This window comes from Polypterus senegalus, chromosome 14 (genome assembly GCF_016835505.1).
Source record: "Polypterus senegalus isolate Bchr_013 chromosome 14, ASM1683550v1, whole genome shotgun sequence".
In the NCBI taxonomy this organism is placed as follows: Eukaryota; Metazoa; Chordata; class Cladistia; order Polypteriformes; family Polypteridae; genus Polypterus; species Polypterus senegalus.
The window spans coordinates 79331480-79356236 of record NC_053167.1 but is presented as its reverse complement, the minus strand read 5'-3'; the positions used below and the strand labels follow the sequence as shown (position 1 = coordinate 79356236).

Sequence of the window (24757 nt, the reverse complement as noted above, 5' to 3'; positions counted from 1 at the left end):
TATTTTCCATATAAGTGCATTAGGCATACTTTCTTGGAAGCATAGTTTAGATATAATATTTAAAGGTTTCCCATGGACCAACAAAGTGACAACATGTTGCAAGTTGGTTGAACATGCAAATAAAAATTTTATTGTACTCTGTACAGGGTGATCCAGATCTAATTATGCAGATCTAGATCATCTGGACGACTTTGATTTATGTGGGGACGATTCCAGTTCCGCCCGAAGACAATTATTCATGTCGTCAGCTCGTACACTTCTCGATGGTCTGGGATTTTTCGGGTGATTTTCTATGTAATAAACTTAACAAGTTATAGCGTAATGAAAATTGCATAATTAGATCTGGACCACCCTGTATATGTGACAATACAATTACTACTATTACTACTGATGCATTTCTCCCCAGGATTTCCATTTAGCACAAACAGTTTAGTCTCATATGTGTGATTAATTATTCTTTCCCTCTTAAGAATATCACTCCATCCTTCCATCCATCCAGACCCTGAACTGGGTTTTTTCAGTTATAGTCATGATGTGCACATCTTCATTTGACAAAATCTGAACGGGTTACGTTAAAAGAATGGAATCCAGTGGTGTCTAAGTTCAGCCTCTTGATTACTTCAAACTTTCATACTTTCTGCTAAACAAAGCTCATTTTTCTTACTTTCACACCTCCTTCAGTAGACATGCATTGATTTGTAAAAATGGAAAGAAACAAAAGAAGAACCTTAAAATAGACAAAAAAAATTAGATCCCACAAAAGAAAAAGGAAAGTGATCCATGACAGATGTCACAAGAAGAGAAAGAAAAAATGGACACCAAGAATATGTAGACACTAATGTAAAGATAAACACTCGGGTTGTGATTCACCTGTAGGGTGTAGCAGTGCCCCAGGAGAGATAGTCGTTAGGCCGTGGAGCAGGACGAGGTACAATTGGCTGTTCTACAGCAGTCACGTCCCCTGAGTAGGACTTGAGCAAGGAAGCATTTTTGCTGGCAAGCATGGCTCTCTCATTCCTTCGGAACTTGGCTCTCCGATTCTGAAACCATACCTAAAAAAGTATTTTCATCATACAATGAGCTAATAATAGAAATTATTGAAACAAATCATACTAATTTAAATGATGTGAGGTGTTTTTGAATATGAATCATTACTGTGAATTTTCTTTAGGTCAGTTATCTGGAGAATTAAAATATTGATTTCATGACTGAGTTCACATTCCAGAAACTGCAAAAACTAAAGACTACTTTTGATTCCATGATCTACCCATCACCCTTATTAGTTCACTTTTGCTGAATATATTCTGAGGAAACCAGAGTGCCGTATATCTCAAAAGTTCAAAGACAGAAAACTGCCCTAAACAGAATGGCAGGTCATTACACGGTACACACAGGCACACCAGACCAGCTGAATCTAATGGAAATGTTAAAAACTCACAACAACACAGAGACAACATTTAAATTCAATACAGCAAATGAGCTGGGAATTCAGTCCAGGACTCTGATACTGTTATCCAGGATACTATTGTGCAATCATCATTTACTAGACACCACTGGTGTAAACCAAAATGGTAAAACAGGTAACAAGGTTGCCTTACATCTACTGATTAGTCCTCAGCTGAGGAGTCTTTCAAATAGAGTTTACATGTACACCCTGAAATTAGGTGGATTTCCACCAGGACTTTGCTTCTGTCCTAAACAATAGGGCTAAGTTTATGGTAACTCATATCCTAGACTATTAAGAGTGCATGTTCAATTGGTACTGTGTCTTGCACCGGAAATGCTTTTCATCAAAGTCTGGTCGCTATCTTAGGCCAATTGCTCCTTATTACCAGGTTAGGCAATGGCTTCTTAAAATCCTGCTGGCTCAAAAAATGATCGACCTAAAGATTCCGTATGTCTGTAAAAAGTAAATAACCTTATATAATTACCATTTTGAACCAATACTTTGAAATGAATAGGCAGCTAAACAGGGCATTGTATGTCTTTTTTCTTTTTGAATAAGTCACAAATAAAATATACTTGCTATTTTTTGTAAACTGAAAAATAAAAGAAATAAACTACAAAACTGAATGGCTGCAGCCTACATGATGATCATAGCAAATCACAATGAATGTTTTGTACTTTTCTGAATCCAAATTGGTTTATTTCAGAAAAGTTGTTTCAAGGGGTTTTTTAATTTTTGTCTTTGCCATCGGAATATTGTCATATTTGACTTTGCTATACAATTGTTTTCTAATAAAGTTGGAAACTTCATGCCTAAAGAAACTTTACAGATGCTCAGAAATGCACTTCAAATCAGATAATTAAAAACACATGTATTCTATTATTGCTTGTCAAAAAATGATAAAATAAAAAGAGCAAACCTCAAAGGGATTAGATATTGTCTGGTAAGGTTAACTGCTTTGGCAAGTCGATATGAATTACTGTATGGAATAGTGATTTAATTTTTCCCACATGCAAGGATTACCTGGACGCGGGCTTCAGTGAGATTTACACGACGTGCAAGGTCCTCTCGTACAAAGGCATCAGGGTAGTGCGTCCTTTCAAATACTCTCTCCAGTGCCTGAAGCTGACTGCTGTTGAAGGTAGTTCTGTTTCGCCGTTGCTTTCTTTTCTTCTTCTCTTCTGAGTTTAACTGGTCATCTGAGATTCAAGAAACACAGGTAAAACATGGATGTGACATGAGACCTTCATCTGATAAACAAACTGGATCAAGGCTAGTGTTGAAGAATGGAGCTAATTTCAGATAAATTCATTAAAATACACAAAGAGCTTCTAACAGACTAAGTGAGACTGAACTCTGCATGTGAGGAAACCCACATATGGAATCAGTATACATGGTGGGTGTCTGCAAGATAGTCACGTGGCTCTAGCCATTTCAAAACAAACAGCAGAACTTTTAAAAGAATGCACTTTGGACTTGAAGTTTTGCCATTGGAAGTGCATAAAAATAATGAAAAAGAAAACAACTACACTACATGCATTGCTGCAGCTATGAGTGCCTGTGAGTATTATTGGCATGAATGCCTGTGTGTAGGATACTGTTATATAAACTGTGTTGATATAAACATACAGTTATTGTGTGTTTATAAAATACTCAATGAAATGCATAACAATACATATAAGAAATTATATTGTCTCCCTTTCAATCAATTTTAAACATAATGTCAGGTATAAGTGCAACAATACACAATGTCAATTGTATAAATATCACATCTTAGTAAATATGGTAGAATTTCCATTAAACATTTGTGATATAGCACATGACTTGAGAAAACACAGACTGGTTGCATGTGCGAGGCAGCAAAATGTGCTGAAATCTGAACTGGATATTATATTGGCTCATTGACTATGTCTGCTGCCACACAGTTCAAGTGACCAGCTTGTCATTTCTGGTTTGGTCATTGGGTGAACTCTGAAACTGTATTCTCAGATGTATGTTAGCATGGGAGAATGTAAAAGCAATTATGAAAGTTGCTCAAATGTCAAGAGTATTTTCTATAAACTGTTGAATATCAATCAAAGGATGCTTTGTATGATGCATTAGTGAGACTGTTTCAGGAGTATTATCAGTATTTGTGGTTATATCACTATGAAAAAGACACAGCAGATCTAGACGGTGTTCATCTTCTTTTGTTTTGAACAGTGGAGAGATGTGTGTGTGGACCTAATCCAGGACAAGACAATTCTCAAAGGCATTGATACATTTGATGAGGTGGAAGTCCATCCATCCATCCATTATCCAACCGCTATATCCTAACAACAGGGTCATGGGAGTCTGCTGGAGCCAATCCCAGCCAACACAGGGTGCAAGGCAGGAAACAAACCCTGGGCAGGGCGTGAGGTGGAAGTCTTTTATTTAACTATGGAAACAAATATAAAGAGTACAAAAGAAAAGCTGACTTGACTTCTCTATTAATTTAAATCAAGTTTTGTATTGAAATACGTTCTTGTTTATCATGGTGCTCGAGAGTGGCATCATGTTGAATGTTGGTTGGACATGGAAATAAAAATTTCACTGTACTCTGCACACAGGACAATAGTACTACCAAGTAATAAATATAAGAATAATAAAAGTACTGTTAGACACAAATGGAACTAAAATGGAATGACATTTACAACAGAATCCTGTAAGCATTTCTGCATACAAATGGTTGTTAGAATCAGGATCAAAATACCAAGTAAAGTACATGAGTATGATGACATAGGGACAAAGAGCTTTGATTGACTAAATGTTCTCCAATTATTTATAAAATGTTCTATAATTTAAGTGTTGAAATAGTCCATTTCCCATGAGTCTGTGTACTCTGATTTATTTCTTTAATCCAAACACATGTCTGAAAAATGAATAGGTGACTGGCATGAGTATGTGTGAGTGTATACATGAGTAGACGATATATTTTTATCTTAGATTTTGTATTCATGAACAGCTACAAAAGTCGGTCATTTCAGATGTAATCAGCTGGGCATGTCCTTCTGCACCGCTAACCTTAGCAAGCGTTCTTTAAACTGAAATCAGTGTCAGTATTGCACATCAGGTATAACTTAACTAATGATTGTACATGCAACAACCCACAATGTCTGTACATAATCTACGAGAGGTCAGTCATAAATGAACTTATATCTAATAACATTAAAATGGTAATCTTTGTCCCTCTAAACGAGCTGATACATGTTTAAGCACAGAACATCTGTCTATGCTCTTTATTAAAACTACTTATTCTGGACAGAAACCATTTGCAGCTGAATTTTCATATAGTGGCTCGTGGCTTCTAGGCAGACGTCTGTCCATTTTAGTACACACTCAAACACAGGCATTTATTTTGCCCTTTGAGCCTGAGAAATGCAACTAATGGACTCCAACTTGAAAGGAAACTGGGGTCCAAACACTGTGAGGCGGATGTGTGACTTAATGTACCCTCTGTCCTCCTACAGAACACAAATGTGAATAAGGTAGAGTGACACTTGCAGAGACTAATCAGGCCTAGCTACTCAAGGGGAGTACAACTACGTATATGTAGAGCATGTTTAACGTACTGTGGGTAATTCAGAATTCTTTTCTGTAAGACATATGCATAATCGATGTTAGATTTCATAACAGAGTTTGTGCCACTCATATTGTAGCTCAGTCATCTCAGTCCAACCTTATCCTCAGTTTGCTGACACACAACAAACATTAAAGTCTCCATATTTACTGCGGCTCAACAGCAGTGCTTCTGCCTATAATCTGATCGGTGACCACTATAATTTTCACCCATACAAAAGTTTCATCCCTTTAAGAATAATTTTGACAGCACAAGTAATTTCTAAAAAAATAAAATAAAATAAATGTTTAAAGTATCTTTAGATGATTGGAGTATTACTTTAAGCCTTCACTTTTGCAAAGACATTAATTTAATAATTAGAAGTGTAACTGCTTAAATTATATGGCTCTTGATATTTTTTTCATCCCACGTTTTCCCAGTTAATTGATACTTCTCTGAGATGGTAGCAATAAAAAGGACACAAAAATGCATGGGTCAGCATGGACAACAAAGGTGGGTGTGGAAGTCTTCACAGCCCTCTGTTATTTTAATAGTGGAGTTTAACAAAGCCTAATATGTTTCAGTATTTGGAATGGAAGAAGACTTGCATGGCATGTTTAGATTAATTAGTGTGCCAACTTTCATTGCCTCGTGCACTCAGGCTGGACTCAGTAATGTGATTTTAAAACTCTGAGCATTTTAAGTTCACGTCTAAGCTTATATTGAGATAACCCCTCTTTGAACGCATACATACCCTTGGTCTTTAAGCGCTCATTGTGGGACACAAGTTCATAGGGGTTCATTGTGACTCCTTTGTTATTGTTGTGAATTTGCTTTGAAAGATTTACTTTGCTGGGGCATGCTGCAGCTTAATTTTAATGAACAATTTAATTTTCCAGCAAAGCAGCACATTTTATTAATAATATATTTTGCCAAAGATGCACTCTGTACTCCAGATGACAACATTTAGTAAATTTAAAATCTACCCATACATATTGTATTGTGCTTAGTGATTATAACATATGCTACTTCTCTTACGGATTTCAATGAAATGAAATTGCCAAAAAAAACATTTAGCCCTTGCACTTCTGCATAATGCTTATTTTTTTTTTTTTTTGGTTTCACTGCAACTCTGTAAAATACACAGTTATACTAAAAATAACAAATAAATTAGCATTGCACAAAACAAATGTGGTGTCAAAATATTGATGAAATAAAGTTTACTACATACTAGCATATCTGTGTATACATGCATGTATGTTTTTTTCTTCCTGCTGTACCATATGAGGCCAATTATGTCAATCCAGTCAGCTTTTACTTATTTAGTTATACAAGTCACACAAGTCATGCACAGCTTCACAGACTAGGCAGGGATTTGAGAAGGTATTTCCAACTGGGACAAATATTGGATTCTATTGATGGAAGTATTAAATAAGTACTCCTCTGTTCATCTTCATCTGGTTTACATATATACAACGTCTAGAAATAAATATTTAGGATTTTTGAGCGTGTTTAAATGAAATTGGAAAAAAAAAACTACATTATTTTCAAAAATATATTTTACTTCAGATATCCCGGCATCTCACCTACGGATCATAAACGTTGTGACAGCCCATTCACGACAATAACCGTTCACAAAATTAGATTATGAAAAACTTCTTTACCATCCATCCATCCATCCATCCATTCATTATCCAACCCGCTGTATCCTAACCACAGGATTAATGCTTAAAAGTATGTTGAGGAGTTCTGGGCAAACAATTCTGCAGCTTAGCGATATATATCGCTAGTGCGTGTGTGTGTGCGTGAGACAAAAGGCAAATAATGGTAGGCTTTCTATATGTAATGAAAATAAAACCATAGGGCAAATCTTTATTTAAAACGTTGCTTAAGTAATCATTTATACCTCTAAGCTTTACAAACATAGCACATTCAGAAGACTTTCAGACAATCTGTACTTTCATAACATGAACATACTATTTACTCTTTAAGACTGAGTATCTGTGCAATAAAGAAACGCCAGTTTTCTTTCTTTCTTTCTTTCTTATTATAGTATTATTATAAAAAAAAAAACTGCTTACCTCATTTTAATTAATATTTTATTTCATTGAATATTATTAACGGAATAAAATATATTCGACTCGTTATTCCATTAGCTCTGACCATCGCAATTATATATATTATATGGAATATTCAGTCATCAATTTTCAAACCCTTTCATCTAATTCAGGTCCACAGGTCGCCAATGCAGTCAGGAGCTTAATGGAACTGCAGGCTACGCATACATTTATACAGAACCAGATTAGAGACAGATGCAGATAATACTGCTTGTAATTCTTTGAAAATGAGATAAGAAATAGAAAAAAAAAACCAATATAAATACTTGTGGGGAGATAGACTGATTGATTGACTGACTGACTTTTCACGCGTTTGCCCTAATGGATTATAAGAAGGCCGGATCTAGGGGTGTGCTGGAATGGGATAGACCCCGAAGAAAATTTCCCAACCACGATGCAGACTCGGGATGATTGTGCCATTCGAATTGCGGATTCGGAACCCCGCTCTTTGATGGCGAAGCTGGAACCACCCGCTTTACGATTTCGGCCCTCAGAAAGCCAAGAACCACTCCCTCAAAACCAGCCTAATCTTTCAACGGGCCTTGGGTTTTTCATTATGAAATCCATATACAAGATCGGGTTTAGTTTGACATTCCGGGCCGGGAGTTCTCTGTAGGAGTTTGTATAATAGCTCGGTATTCTCCAGCAGTACGAAAAGGCGTTCATTTTATACTGATGATCGGGATGTGCGCGCGTGTGGATGCAGGTATAGTTAAGCGTGTCCTGCGATGGATTGATATCCTATACAAATTTGGGATCAGCCATACGCCGTCCAACTTTACAAACTGGAACTAACAACTGCATGAAATTTAATGTACGAATGAATGTGCATTTTTTATACTTATTAATACGCATGTGCTTATACAGTATGTTCTTGCAGAACCTCTGATTTCGTATACAAGCGATTTAAACTCTCAAATTAAAAGAGTTTCTCATTCCAGGTAAATACACTCATTGATTGGTGTGATAATGGCTTTTATAAATTACTGGTGAGGATAGAAGGCGGTTTGTATGCAGATTAATAATTGATTTTTAGAAATTCAATTGTGATTTTTAAATGAATTTCAGACTAACGTGTTTGACTTAAAATAGCATCCGTTTCGTTTGGCGCTGTACCATTTGTGACACCTTTTGATCTCTTTTAAAGAAAAAATGTCTTTTGGTTTAGCTAACCAAGATCTAAAAAATGGCGTTTAGTGCGGAGTTAAAGGCCTATACCGCCTTAGCCTCACATACAAAAATCGTTTGGATTTTTTTCAGCGTACCGAACTCTCCAAACTATCAAATCAAAACAACTTCTTTTGGGTGAAAACAAGATAAAGCTGAGAAAAAAAAACTATAAAGGAATTCCACAATGAATGCAATATCTTTGTTATCAGTAATGTACTGTTTATATGTGCTTGGGCTGGTCGAGTAAGCGCGCTTAAAATGTGAAGTGTTTTCCTCTTGAAAGCTCAGCAGACAACGCGTCTCAGGGGGAAGAGTGTCGTGTCATAGACACACTCCTTTCTATACACATCCAAGAGATCTTAAATCAGTGCAATAAAACTTCAGAGCACAGAGGGGCTGAAACTCTGCTGATGGATATATCAGCTCTGAACTCTGATCCCGTTATCTTAGGCTACAAAAATGAGAGGGGCAATCGCTCTACTCAGCAGACATCTGAGCAGTAAATTTGAACTTTCTGTATGATACTAAAACAAAGTGCTAACTTTTCTCTTTACTAGTTAAGCATTTTTGAACTAGAAATTGTATGCGGTTTCCTCTTAATATATGTGACTGCAAAATACATGAGATTGATCTTTTGTTATGAATTATCATGCGACTTTCCTCATTCGTGATAGTCTCATATGAGAGTGGCGAAAAGTAAACATTTAGACGGTTTAGAAGGGCAAATGACAGCGACTTAATGATTGATATGAATGCGCACATTATCAGCGAGTGTTTACTGAAATTTTAAAACAGCGGTGCAATTGTGATTTAATCCTTAACTTCGCGGACTAATCTTGGAGTAGTACTGGCTACATTCACTTGTGCCTGCAACAACAACAACAACAACGACAACAATAATAATAATAATAATAATAATAATAATAATAATAATAATAATAATGAATACAATTTCTAGATAATACATCTGGATTTAATTAGTTACATTGTTAAATTAACAAAACAACGTACTTTTGTATTTGAAAATCACACCGCTACTTTGGAACCTCTTCACGTTAATGCGCGTGTGGATGGATACAACTCATTAGCGTCTGCATAACAACGTTTGAAATCTTTCAGTGGGTTTCTACCCACCCTGACATTTGAAGCGGATGAGTACTAAACATGAAAGTGAAGCGACAAAGAACAGTTCGGGATGATTTTTTCTTATTAGACTGTAGTTTTCATCCATACAATAATGGTGCAGCAACTTTTAAAGGTTGGTCGGTTATGTACATATATGATTCGCCGTTTTATTGGCTTTAATAGTTTTGCTACTCATTGTCATAGGTTTGTTGTCTTGTAATTTAAGGTGTGAAATGATGTATTTTAGTTTCATACTCTGGATTGTTGCGCTTCGCCCTTTTACGAGTGCTATATCAAATAAATGATGGCTGAATTCGCATAGAAAACAACATTCTAGGGATCTAAAATTCTTCATTTCAAACGTCAATTGTGATTTATTTACTTTAATGTGCTTTTTGACAAGTCGAAATGGATTTGTGGAAAGCGCCAGAAATAAGGGTCAAATATTGAAGATCTGAGTGCAAAACGGCTATTTAAACGTTTAATATTTTTAAGGAACATATCAAAATTTCTGATTTTAGACAGCAATACGAAGAAGAAGAAGAAACGACACAGTTGAATAAACTCAGAATATTCAAAATCCATTTTCGTAATTACGTTATTGTTACTGTAACTGTAATCATTGCCTTTATTTTTGTATCGTACAGTAATTTAGATTATTATAATCAGCTGACTTTTCAACGATGATTCTAATTAAAATATAAAGTTTGTGCTCTGATCTATCCCATGGTTAGTCGCTGTTTAAAGCTATAATTATTTTTTTTTAAAGCGTCACCGTATGTAACCGCATATTTTACAAAACATGGAAAACATCAATCTAGTGTTTTTTTATTTGTGTTCAAAACTTAAAAAAAATCTTGTAAACAATTTAAACCAACGTAGAAATGCAAAGATGTATCATTCTTTAAAAAAATGAGCCCTTGGCTTCCGAGATGCTGATCGGTGCTTTCAGAGACTGCTGAACAAGCCATGACTGCTCCTAAAAATGTTGTGTACTGATTCGTGGAAAACCCAGCTATTATACCTACGTAGAATCTAATTTTTAACATAGGAACCGTAGTAAGCAATTAGTAAAAGCCTCACAAGTAATAATTAGAAAGCTGGCAAAGCCTTAACTACAGGCCTATTTATATAAAGGAAAAAAACCTCCATCCAGTCAAAATGCTTTGCAGACTACATTCTATTGAAAAGTAGACCTATAGTTTATTCATTCATATTTGGGGTTAAGACTTTTCAAAAATAGGACTAGCAATTCAAACACGGGTTAATTACAAGCCTGATGCTTCTAGCTAAGTAAAATTATAAGATCACTGTGTAAATGAAATCAGTGAATAACATGGACAGAAATTACTGTTGCACTACGGTGCTGATGTGCAGCGTGCCACTAGATTGAAGAATGCAAACATCACCGCAGTCCTTTTAAATAAAAATTGTAGGATAGTCAAAAGAAGTCTTTCATTGTTATATGTTTGTGTACAATCAGCACCCCGCTATAAACAAAACTTCCTTGTTTTCCTATCTGTGAATTCTTGTATCAGAAGCTCAGCTGGTTCCATATCTGCCTCCGCTCTACAATAAAGCAACTCGATCACATATATGATAACAGCTTACTTTGTTTGAATTGTTGATACAAACATATTTAAGCCTACATCATATAAAAATTTCAAAATGTGTATTTTCAGAATATTACCATAAGTAAATAGTATATTAAATAAAATAACACAGCTAGCAGGAACTCAGTAAGTGGCTCTGACAGTAAGCCTACTGGGAGTAGAAGAATAAATTCATTTACTGTTGGTGAATATCCTGATAGCCTGTAATAAAAAGAACGATTCAAAAATCTGGCCTCTATGTGTTTGTTCTGTAACACTAATAGCAGCTTTGGTTTTGAATACATGAATATAAAAATGCTTGCGCTCTAAAAAGTAACTTTCTGTATTTTGTTGGAGACACTGCTCATTTATTCCGTATAAGAGTGAAGGTCAGTACCTTTAAATCTGGTTCTACTAATGACCAGGGATTCCTCCGGGATTTTCTTAATGAAATTATGTAGACGTACTGACTGCACAATTTGAAAATCATTAAATAACTGAAATTGAGTGATGGTTAAAATACACTTAAAGAGAAAAGTGAACTACAAGACCCTGTTTGGGTTTGATGAATACTCTAAGCAACAGGAAAAGGAGTGAGGTTTCTAATGAAATCTTTATCTAAAGCAGATAATTTTGCACTATTAATCTGTGTTTTGCTGCGGCGTACATAAAGATTTGCTCTTTAGAGTAACTGGATAAAAAATACTGTGCAAATATATTATCTCATCTGTTCAAAAGAGGTGGCAGCAACTAATGTTTGAGAACTCATCAGGTCATCACCACTCCAACACCTACACTAGGACAACTGCCAATAATCAGACAAAGTGTGAGACCGTGGAAAGAAAATGGATACCTTGAAAGGGAATCTCACAGATACACTGAGAGACTACACACTCAAAGCAGGGCCAAAACTCATTGAGACGGCAAAGCAACGCTCTCTGTCTACTTTCACAGCAGTCATTCCTCATTCAGGTTGAATCAGTTATTTTGCGTAGGGTTAGTTTTGAACAATTTCTGAACTAAAATTAACTGCAATGGCTGATTTCGGACAATCATTAAAAAGATACACTTTGTGGTGCGTATAATCATCTGACTGTACCTCAGAGTTGTTAGGAAATTATTAATTTTAGCAATTCATCAAATTATTTTTTGAGCTTTTTGCTTTATTTCCATAACACAATGCTTCATTATTCACCTAAAGTTTGATCTTTTTTTTTTTTTACCTTTTTCACTATGGAGTTCTGCAATAATGTTATAATACATCACCAACTACCAAGTAAAATGCACTTCTTCATATATTTAAATGCATTTTTTTCACACTGCATGCTCCAAAGGCATATTTGCTTCTCTGCCGTATGTTTCAGCCAAAATGACTTTTACTGCAATAACTACTTCCCATTACTAAATGCCCCGATTTTCTGTGTATCTTCCATTCACTCGTTTCTCATGCAATATGGGGAACAAAAGGAGCCTGCGCTTATCCAGCACAAGAGACAAACCAAACATGGACAGTGTGCTGCACACTCGCTGAGCCACTTTAGAGTCACCAGTCACACTGGCTGGGATTGGGGAGGAAAAATGGAGTATGTGGTGAAAATCTCAAGGAGACACAGAGAGAACATGCAGACTCCATACATGTAGTGATTGGGACTCTTGAAGTTGTATACCAGCAGCCCTAATTGTTGTTTCCTTAAATTGTGTATCCTGTAAAGCAAAAAAAAAATTACATATTCATGAACACAGGAGCATTGTTTGTATTGCATTACCAATGTGTTAATGTAAAAGAGAACTCATTTCTGAAATACAGCTTTTTTTCTTTTTAGTGGTAATTTTCAAGTTAAATGCCTTTCTTTCTTATTCTGTAAGAATCCTTTTCATGTGCTCTTTTTCTTCTTAAATACTTTAAAGGGCAAACTTAAAATGCATAGCTAAAAGTAGGCCACACTTAAGAAATTCCTGTGAGACCGAGTAAAATCTCTGTTTAGGGTGTCTGGTCTTCCTGCTCTCTTTAGGAGTTAACAAGGGGAAAAAATACTGTTTGGCTTTGCAATTTAAGTGGTCAATTAATTCTGCCCCATGAGGACTCCGGCTTTAATACACCATTCATGACTAATCGATTTATCTCAAAAGTTATCAAAATAGTGACCACACAAGTGCGCTTTACTTAATTATCTTCATATGCACTTCACCTTCTTAATCTTTATGCTTACATGTGTTTCTTACAGCACATTCATTAAAGCAATCTGTTTCCACTAATTTCAGAATTATATGTGAGGACATCTTAATTTTATTATTACCCGTGCAATATCATACCTCAGTTAACAGGCATCTGTACTGTTTACAGTATTACAACAGTGTTCTCTTATGGCCTTTTTAGTTTTTCAGCTTTAGTCTGATTACTTTTGAATTATTTGTTGATATTTAAATGTCAGTCTGTGAGTTGCACACTAGCCACTGCACTTGATACTTTAATTGAATTTTCACTTTGGGTTTCTTTTATTTACAATAGACATTATTCAGGGTTTTATTATTGAACTGTAAAGTGAATAATTATGTGAAAATGACTCCACTGAGGAATTCTGACTGCCTGTGCGCGTTAGTCATTCTGACCAATTTAAAAACCTGTGACAGATTATCAAAGTGATGAACTTTAATGGTGTATTAGTTGGACAGAAGAAAGATCATCTTTCTTTTTTTTTTAATCAAATATGTTTAAATTATTCCTTGGATATGATGAAGTAATGACTGAAAACAGAACAGAAATACAATTCAATTTAAATGAACAGGTTTTTCACATTTAAAACACATTTTATACTCTAGATTGTGGTGGGCATATGTTAAAATTGATTATGTGAATGTTGTTTTAAAATGATCACTCATATAATAGATTAAGGCCTAAAGGGTTACACATTTTCTCTTGGTTTATTTCCCTGACTTTGAGGTGATATAAATGCAATTTTGTTAATGTATTGACAAATTTTTAAACCGTTGTACAACACTTACTGCTAAATACATACTTACTGTACCTTATGACAAATATTTAAAAAGGTGTTTCATTTCAGAAACTTTAATACATTTTAGCAAATAACAAACACCAGTCGCAGCGCCACATCAATCCGTCCATTTTCTCGGGTCGTATTTTTCTGATTGCGCTTGCGCGGATCCAGAGACAATCAAGGCAGCACCGGGCTCAAGATCCGCATAGTGTGTGCTTTCTCGAACCGTTGCTTGACAAAGAACAATTTTTAATTTTGGACGGACTCTTTACATGTGTAATTGGTTCTTTGAACTTTGAAAAGTTCCCATTATGTGGACAAAACAGGAATATTTCGTCCATTTAGCAGGATACTAAAAGGTCAAGAAAATGTGAACTTGGGCCGTGTCACTATATGCACAAGAGCCTATTGGTATTTCACTAATCTGTCACCATCACTCAAGGCTGTTTATGGAACCTGTGACGGATATAAATAAATAAAGTTTTTTTCTGATTGTGCCCCAATAGCATCGCTCGGTAGAACCACTCTGGCACCTTTATTTTTAAGAATGTAGCTTACTTTGAATGCACATCTTTGGAATGTTAAGAAAAATCTGTGAACTCTACAGAAAGTCAACGGGCATTCAAGAAAGCGTGCAAACTCCTGAGTGACAGCGACTGGGTCGGGAATCAAAGATCTGTTAAAAGGCGTTGAACGCTAAGCCCTGCAACTTTGACTTACCCAGGTGACATTTACTATTACCGCATTCAAATCAAAGAGAAGTCTGGCTGTTTGTTAAACATCGCTCACATTTTATTAAAAGACTTAAGCGCGACGCGTAACGGGTTGTTCGCATCGGTTTGCATCAGTTATTCTCATCAAAACTCAGTACTATCTTCTGTTACTAATTACGGCTTGCTTGGTTGAAAAATTAACATTGTTCTTGAGAGTTAAGGTACGTACCTTTAAAAACAGCTTAAATATTTACAAACGGACACTTGCTGTAGCGCGTGTGTACTAATAAATACATGGAGGAATGGGGTTTAACTCATTTTTTAACATCCCTCCTTTACAATATGCAAACTAAAGTCTTTTTGGGTAAAACATTCTGATCTGAAAAGCTTTTGTAGAGGGAGTTATATGGCAACCAGGAATAGCTAATCAGTAATTTGTTTGTCTGCTAGCGTTATGCTGAGAGCTTTTGACGTGTTGGTGTCATACTAATTACCTGACCTGACAACAGTGCAAAAAAGTCGTATGTCCTTTACCCCGTGAAATCGACCTCTAAGCATAAACAGAAGTAGCCAGGAAAGTGGGAATGGGCATTTAATCCGGTCCTGGGGACGTCTTGGAAGCAGTTTAACAAAGAGGCCTAATTACAATCGAGAAGTATATGTAGGATGGTGTCCTTAAGGGTACGACATTATCATTTTAAGAATTTATCAGAAACTCCAACAAACCGGTGCACACAATTCAGTTCCTATACGTCCTTGCGTAGGTCGCTGAAAGCAGTTCCATTTTAAAATGTGAAATTTTCTTTGTATTAAGTGAAGTTTATTTCGCTGTTCCTGATTACAATGTGTTGCCTTTAAATACGTAAAAATAATTAGTTGAAAGAAAAACAGCACACACAGACCAACCCGGAATACTGCAAAGGAAAACAAAATTCTATAAATTGTCAATACATTTATTTTTGACTGAAAAATTGTGTCGATCACATTAAATTTATGCAGTACAGCCTCACAATTCATTCAGTTTCTTTGAGTGAAGCTTGTTAACAAATGGATTACGTAAACGCAATTCTTTGTTTTTAACCTTTCAGTGGGGACAGCTTGTGCTTTAACACTCCCCCTGGCACAGCAATGTGTCCATTATTTTCACCCCGGCTAGTCTGTATATTTTGATTTCTTTGTTTTAACGGCGCTGCAGCAGTTTCCTCTACTCTCTTATAGGGGACCCAGGCCCTGACCATGTGAAGCTTGCACGGTATCTTGGTGTATACGTACGTTTGCCTCAGGGTTGTCTGCTTTTCCGCCAAAAATCGTACAAGGTAGATTAATGTAAAGATGTAAATCATCCCCTTAAATTTTACAGTTTCTTTCTTGCGTTCTTTCTTTCTTTCTTTCAGTCCTGTTAAGTGGTGATAAAAAGCAACAGCTAACTGTTGCATTTTTTTAAAGCAAGGGTTTACTTATGTGAACAATACGCCGATTAATTTAATTGCGATAAACGCACTTTTTGTTTTGCCAAACAAAATGTAAAAAACGAACCCCCCTATATGACGCGTGCGGCGTACAATCCACACATTTCCAAACAAAATAAGTGGATGGATTCTTTTGTAAATTCCCCGTAAGTCAAAGGCTCTAAGGATGATTCTACTTATAATAGTCATATTGTGTCTTTTTGAACTTCTGTTCTTGTTTATTTCCAGGAGTTTAAACTTCTGACGTCGTCTAATTAGCATACTAGTGTTAATGTGACAATCTACAGAGCCTTATGGTGATAATCGCAGGAGAAACTGCCATCCCCCTCCGCCCTGCCTGCCTGCCAGCCAAGCCAACCCTCCGACGCAGCACAAACTTACTCTCCTGTTGCGTGGTGTCGCTGCCGCTTGTCAAACCCGGGGACTCCAGCATACTCCGTCCCGCCTCGGTGGCGCCTTCCTCCGGCTGCGTCCCAACCATCTCCCCTGCCTCCTCTAGATCCAGCAGGTGACTGACGGAAAAGTTCTTTTTAGCCTGTAGATTTTCCAGATTGGCTGTAATCGGACTCTCCAAACGACTAGAAATGGAAGCCTGCCTGTCCATTACATGAGCATAACTAGTAGTCATAGCTGAAAAAAGTCCAAAATATTCCTTGCACACAAAATAAACGCGTACTTCAAAATACGACTTGGTCCTATTTCTTTAAAGGAAATTTCACCCTTTTCTGCCCAGTGCTGCTACGGAAGAAAGAGAAGCGGTCACCAGCACACGTCGGTGAGGTTGACACTTACGGCGCTTGCCATGCACATCAGAAAGTAGGAAGTCCACGAATATTGGGACGGAACTGGAAGAATAATAGTAGAAAATTTACGAAAGTGCCCCAAAGTCCAGAAGTTAATGCTTTCTTAATCGATGTTAAATCGCCAAGTCTGAGCTTTTAAACAACATCTTCGAGGAAATCGGTTCTCCTTTCCTTACTCCCGTGAACTCATAATAAATGACTAAGCTTTGAGTCCAGATGATGTCTTACAGATGTACATGTGAGCAAGCGCTCTCGCTCTCTCTCTCTCTCTCTCTCTCTCTCTCTCTCTCTCGCTCTCGCTCTCTCACGCACTCAACCTCTCTTTCCCTTTCCCCCCACCCTCTTTTTCGATTGATTTGCTTACAGCGGCAGGATGGTCGATTTTTAAGCGGGTTCTTCTCAGTTTAGATCAATCAGGACTTTTGGTACTTCAAAAGACAAAGACTGGCATGCAGGGGGTACTTTACGGGGAATAAATGAAAATCTGAGACCCATGGGAGGTTAGATCGACTTAATATGAGTCTGTAATTACGTGGCAATGTCTTTGTGCTGTTTCTGACGTTTTACAGACCCCATCGTTCGTCCTAGCAACCCCCTCTCCCCCTTCACTTCTCTGCTTCTCTATATCTGTTCGTGTAAGAACTCTCGCGCAAGCACTATCGACACCAAAACATTGATTAAGGGGATACATGGCAACATGTGTGCTGGACAAGGATCCTTGGAGTTCTTAAGGAGTCGTAATATTCATCCAACAACATAGTAAAAAAGAGAGAGAGAGAGAGAAATTGACAGGATACTCCCTGTAAAACGCAGTGATTATTTTCATTGTGAATTAACTCCCCCGATTTGTTTCAGATCCTGCAAAAATCGTATTTGCATGTTTTGATAAGAACTGCAGGGAGAGGGTTGGAAAAATTCCACATCCAATGCAATCAGCTTTCTTGTTTCCTGCTGTTTCTACAGCTTTCCGCTCAGGGCCAGAAAGAATAGATTTTTTAAAGGCAACCTGTGGGTATACAAGAACTTATATGATCAGTTCTTAATATCACATAAATTGTAGTCATAGACACCAACGGAGAGTATTCCGTGACGTAAAGAAAGGGAAGGAAATAAATTGATTGTGACAAATGCATATATGCAAAAAAAAAAAAAAAATTTAATTAATCAGAATTATTTAAAAACTGCGTGTCTGTTCAAAACAGAAGACTACATAGCCACAACATATACAATTCTACTAGTAGTATTCTCCATACCGTGCTTCAATGCACAGAAAGGGTAAGATAAGAAATGAAGAATTGCACTTTTATTTGTAAAATAGCGTAAGCATTATAATTATAAATGAATTAGGCTATCTGTCAAGCACATAAATTAGTACACGCTTTTCTCCGGTTTCTTTTTCTTTCTTTTTTTTTCCTCCAGCAAACCAGGCCTATTTGATGAAAGGTATTAAACGTCGGGGATCGCGTGCCTTTTGAGTGAGGGGTCTCGACAGGAGAGAAGGGGGTCCATGTGTTGTAATGGTAGGAGTCTGGGCTCCAAGCTGCCATAGACAGCCCGTGGCTTCCAGACCCTGATCTGGGAAAAGAACACTTGATGCCATCAAAGGGCTACAGATTGAAACCAGATGTGTTTTTTTCGTCTCTTTCCATGCATTTAATTAAGGCACTGGGATGGAGGAGATTTTTTTCATCATTAGTTTTCCTCCAGATCTCTTTCCCCCCTTTTAGTCGAAGCGCCCATATTGGTGCCAGTACAATATGTCTGTCTTTTTCATCTACAAATCTGCCTAAATTCAGGCCCCTGACAACATGTGTTTGGAGAAAGTTTACTTTATTTCTTTTTTTTTTTTTTCTTGATTCGCATTCAAAGGTAAAAAGAGGCGCCAGACAGCTTGCATGCACTACTTAGCACCTTAATGTTCGATTTTTACATTAAATAGGTACATATACATACAGAACTGTGAAATGCAAAAGTCACTCGCCTGTATACTTTTACAAATCGAGAAAACGATTTGAAAATGTGTGTGGGTATTAGTTTTTAGTGATTCACATTATCTGACTGAATACATCTCCCGGTAAATTAAGAAATATGGCCAAATACTGAGCAACACAGTTGTACAAAACATATATGTAACACTGCAAAGGATGTGTTCATTGGCGACTGATTTTACGCGTGCGATGGAACAATAAGGCCATACAATTTTTAACAACAATGAAACCCCACCCGAAAACTGCACAGAGACGCCCCCAATCGATTAGTTTTAAGGTTTTTTTTTAAGAAACTGACAATAATAAATGTTATACATTCGATGAGAATTATTAAAATTAGAATTAACAACGCACAGTATGTAAGTTATGCATTTTAGTTTTAAGTAGAATTGTACCCCAAGGTGACATCTCCATCCTTATTCAACAGTTTGTTATAAAAAATACAAATAAATCCTGAGTAGATTTTAAGTGCAAAAATGTTTTACACATTAAATTATGGTGGTCATCACCTGAAAACCTGACTAGCCTTAGCCTCTTTCTTTACTTCTTCTTCTTCTTCTTCTTCTTCTTCTTCTTCTTATTATTATTATTATTATTATTATTATTATTATTATTATTATTATTATTAATATTATTGATCAAATAGCAATACTGTGTCATCTTCCTTTATCCGTTGTTTGGTTGTGTTATGTATGTAAATGAAATAACCATTTCCAATTTCCTAAAAAAATATAATTACTACATATAACGATCCATTTCCACATCTCTTCAGAGATGATGTCGATGATGATGATGATACAATTATTCGTATTTACATTATTAGAAACTGCTGCAGTATTCTGTGTAAACAATGTAATATCTCAAATGCCTATACATACAGTAAATGCCCCTAGAGCCATTGCAAGTCAATTTTCTTTATTAGTTACAGAGTCTGAAACGTCCCGCCTGAAAGATGCGAACGAGGTGTTTAAGGCCAGATGTGTCCAAGATGTGGAGGCACAAGAGCGTAACAGCAGTACTTGGATCCACCCCGGTGACTCCTCATGTGTGGACACGCAGTGTCTGCTGCGTGATGCTCTCGTACAGAGATAAGTTATGTGCTCATGAGCACTCTGAAAGAAGTTGCTGACAAGCTGAAGTGAAAAACATTTCAGATATAATTTTGATGGCACGTGTAGTATCGTAAAAAAGAAAATCATGATAGTTTTTATAAATATTGCCTCAGCAGTTGTTTCAAACATTTGTTAAAAGTACTTTTTTTTCTGATGGTCTCCCTGATAAAATTTAAACACAGCAAGTTACACATTCCTGGCCCATCTAAACCGAGCAAACGCTTGCTGAAAAGAGATGAAAGGTGAGGGATTTTGCGGGTGTTAATTTCGTAGTCTACACAGTGAAAATTCCATGACTTCAAAAGTAGGCCTTTCCACGCGTGCAATGCCCTTCTTAATTGGTGTAAACTGGAAATGAGCGATTCTGCGTGGTGAGAAGATTGTCTTGCAACATTAGGCTGGCCTTCTTAGCATCCAACATATAATAATAATAATAATAATAATAATAATAATAATAATAATAATAATAATAATAATAATGTGAACACCGGTGATAGGGCTGAAAGAGCAGATAAGGTGGCATAAAGTTGAAGAATTCAATTACAACTGATAAGCAGACTTAATGAAGGTTTAATAAACCCTAACATTATATTAATTGGAATTGGAATGGCTGCTTTCAATTACTTTTATTAAATTTCCCACCATACCACGTCTTCAGAAAACCGCAGATAGACAGATAGATAGATAGATAGATAGATAGATAGATAGATAGATAGATAGATAGATAGATAGATAGCAAAACATTATTTATTAGTAACGCTCTGTTAATTTACATCATTTGGACATTATTTTCACTTATTTCTAGCAATGTTGCATGCAAATAAATCTACGTTCATATATGAGTAAATTATTATTACGCGAACCGACTTTGGTATCTACTGTTCCACCAATGTGAAACATCAAAAGTGTTACAATTAAGTTTTCATCACGTGTCTCTGATGATGAACGCTTTCCAGATAAACTACAGCGTTCACGGGTTAGAAAACGGATTGGTGGATGGATGGACGAATGGATGGATGAACGCATGCCTTATTCTAATCCGTTATACTTTCAGCCAAAATTAAATGATGCAAGGACAGCTATGGCGTTATATTTACAATCGAAAATAAAGCAGGCATAAATTAAACCGTTTCCGTGGAATTATTTTACACTCGTGTCGAGACAATCCATTTATATTTGTAAATTAAAGAAAGATATCAACGTGGAGCCATAAAAAGATTCCCTGAACTGTTGGTATCAAGTGACTTGGAAGGTTAGCACTTAGTAATGGTTACGAATACTCCATGTTACAATTGTATAATAAATAGCCTTCATGTACGCCATTTATTGATGTATACTTGACCGATGATAAGTTGCTAAAATTCTCGTGTTAACATTTATTCGTAAATCAGCATCCTTGTAAAGACAATAATTAACAGATTACAGTGACACTCTTTAATTTATACTAAAAGCACACGGGCAGGTGGTTTAAAAGGACGCAGGTTTAAAAAACGTACTCTGTTTTTTCTGACTCTATAAACAGGAATTGTAAAGAGACTACAAGCTTTCAAAAGCCACCGATAACAAAAAAAAAACAAACAAAAAACTAAATGACTATTAGACACACTCTAGAAGTGTGTACACTTCTTTCAATTAGGTAGTAAGATGACTAATACAAAATTAAGTATTTTAAGAATATAAGTAGAATTGCATGCCCTCTTTAGGCCGTACACTTAATCTCATTTACCATACACATTTTTCCTGAAACAGCACCACTATTTGAATCAGTTATAGACAACATACTGTAGCAGCTGAATAAAGTTACAAGAATAAATTAGCACAATGACAATAAAAATTAAACAAGAGGTGCTTGTTGTACATATGTGATAGAATGATGTGGGCTAAATTAATTTCACACAGGACTCGGTAAAATATACGTTCTTAATTCACAGCAGATTGATCTCATGTGGGGACACCGCAAGCAGTTTGTAATTAGTGTTTAGAATTACTGCAGAACACAAAGAGATTAATACAGGCAGTCGGTTTATGAGCAGCGTGTCTTTCTTTTTCCTTCATACTTCATTTTGCGCTTCTGAAGAAATAGGTGAGATAAACTTAGCGGTACCCATAAACAGTGATGATGGGTGCGGCTCTTTGAGAAGCGTTTTAAATGAACACCTTCAAGTCTTACTGATAATTCTCTTTTTTTCTAAGTGAAACGAGCATGACTTTGATTACTAAGTAAAGTTAAAACGAGCATTTGATTGTGTAAGCCTGTGGAAGCAGAATGTTTTACTAAATTATAATATATTATCTCATTAAAAGGCCCCGATGTCTGCTGACCGTGCTTAGTGATATACAACTATGAAACACCTAGTTTGCTCTGATCACCAGACCTCTATAAAAGTGACAGACAAGAAAGGAAGTCAACGAAAGAAAAAGAAACGCTTTATAATATCTGCATAACATTATTATAGTTAGTAGTTTCTAGGCTTTAAAACAGGAAAGTGGTTCAAAAGAAAGAAAGAAAGAAAGTGTAACCTTGATTTTAAAGTAGAAGGTCTAATATGTTTTTGTGTTTTTTTTTTTGTTTTTTTTTTTGAATAATTACTATAAGTCCAGCAACAGTGAGGGTAAAACTTTATTACAAGTAGGGGAAATGAAAACAGTCCGAGGTCACGACGCCCCTTTAATCAGCACCAGGGTCACTGGACAGCACTGCACTGGAGACCTGCAATGGAAGCGAGAGGGCTACAGGGATCAAATCAATCAGGCCGCGCTCAGAAACACCGTTTCTGTATTAAAGGTTTAAAAAAAAGACCATAATTGCCAAGCGGAAAGTGCAGTCCTGACACACATTCAGATCAGAATTTAATCCAAGTAAAGTGAAAAGGGTATTTTGATGTTTGAAAGGAAACGTTGGCCCCATAGCAGGTCCCGTTTGTGTATCCGATAACTCTCCCCCGGAGGGACAACATTCCCACCAAGTTCTCTCCTTGAAAACGAAAGCCAAAATCAGAAACTGGGCAGACAAATTGGCACCACTGGTTGCTCCAGGAAAAAAGCATTTGATTAACTTTCACAACTACTACATATTTAAGAACATTAGCAAGCAAAATTGTCAAGGTTTACAGAGAGTTAGTTTTGAAAAGTACAAGAAATACACTAATGAGCTTTTTTTTCCCCATCTAATTTCGTATTAACTTCCGGTGTACAACACACGATTTTTATCGCCACACCGTCCTGACCGTGCAGTTTATTAAAACAAACTTCATTAAAGCTGTATATTCCACATGTCACTTGTGTGTATTAAATGTTTCATTGCAAAAGTCTTTCACAAATGATCAGAAATGAAATGTGGTACGTGCAATATAAAATGTATTAAGCAGATGCATAAACGATGTGACAAGAATCTCCCAATGTAAATTTAAAGATAGAACATTTTTTAAAAATGAGAACATTTGCAGCCTAAAAGCTTCTTTTACAATCAGTATTTTCTTAGGGTTTCGCATTTTTATACAACGTGGTTTAGCACTTTTTCATTTTTAATTATGCCGTACGAATAACTATATCTGTTTACATTTTATTTTGATCAAACAGTTATTTAAAACGTTTACATGAAAACGTAAATTATTTAAACTATTAATTTTTATAATGATGTCACAATAAATAATTGCATAACAAAAACGCACACAAAAATGCAATGCTATTTTCATGTTCACTGCTATCAGTGACAAAGGGTAATTTCAAGTAAGTACTGTATAGTACAATTTAATTTTACTTTTGGACAATTACAGCTCTTATAAAATTTAATATACGATAATATGGAGTTTCAGGGCACGGTAGCCTACTTGTTTAAACGTAAGAACTGCAAACCATCATGATAAAAAAAACAAAATGAATGTCATCGATATAATTCCCCCTGCAACAAAAAAAATGTCCTCTTGGCATGCGAGATATAAGATGATGGGGGTAATGAAATGCTTATAATCGGAGATCTTTCAAATGAATGATAATCATTATTATCATCTTCGTCGGTAAAGACTAACCAAAAACGTCATGATGTTTGCTATCATAAAATTAAACTGTATTGCAGAAAAGCGACACGAATGCACGGCAATTACTCCTTATTTGCCAATTAGTCTATTTCCCACGTTGTTAGATATATTTATCTAGAACAAAAATGTCTAATAAGAGTGATATGTTTACCTTCCATTGCTGCTTCATGTCAAAATTAAGTCTCATTAAATAATGTCAGCTTAGCATTCCTGAACTCTAAGGAGCATTTAAAAATCTATCTAATCGTGCAGTTTGACTTTCCCATAAAGATGCACTTAATAGACTATAAACAGCCTGCTTAAGGCCTTTAGAAATACCAAAGCCCTCGCGTTTCAATGAACATTGCTCATAAAATCAGAACCACATAGTTTACCCTAAATCTGCTGTTTATGCAGCGTTATCTCACAAGCCAATTGCAGTCCTCGTTTGGCAAGCATTGAACATTACAGCAGAAGTCCTAAAGATCCATTCATTTGCCTTTATTGTTGACCAGAAAGCTTCTTCCAAAGGCCCAACGACTAGTCAGACTTTTCATTTGGTTCGTTTTCTCCTGTTCAAAGTGTAATTACTTTCAGTTTATTTGTTAAAATAAATCTAATAAATCTCA

The 24757-nt window shown here is 36.1% G+C and overlaps 1 protein-coding gene across 4 annotated transcripts in view; it reads right to left on the bottom strand.

Moving 5' to 3' along the window:
• Positions 1-17267, bottom strand: part of prrx1b (paired related homeobox 1b) — a 49644-nt gene extending 32377 nt beyond the window's left edge. For 2 of the 4 annotated variants that reach the window (XM_039734506.1, XM_039734505.1), the window contains exons 1-3: positions 16591-17267; positions 2471-2646; positions 871-1052 (exon numbers count right to left, since the gene is read on the bottom strand). In XM_039734506.1, the coding sequence (XP_039590440.1) occupies positions 871-1052; positions 2471-2646; positions 16591-16837 (605 nt within the window). In that variant the 5' untranslated portion in view covers positions 16838-17267. The remainder of the gene's footprint in view (positions 1-870; positions 1053-2470; positions 2647-16590) is intronic. The other 2 variants (XM_039734507.1, XM_039734504.1) reach the window with 2 other exon arrangements.
• Between the last annotated feature and the right edge of the window lie 7490 nt (positions 17268-24757).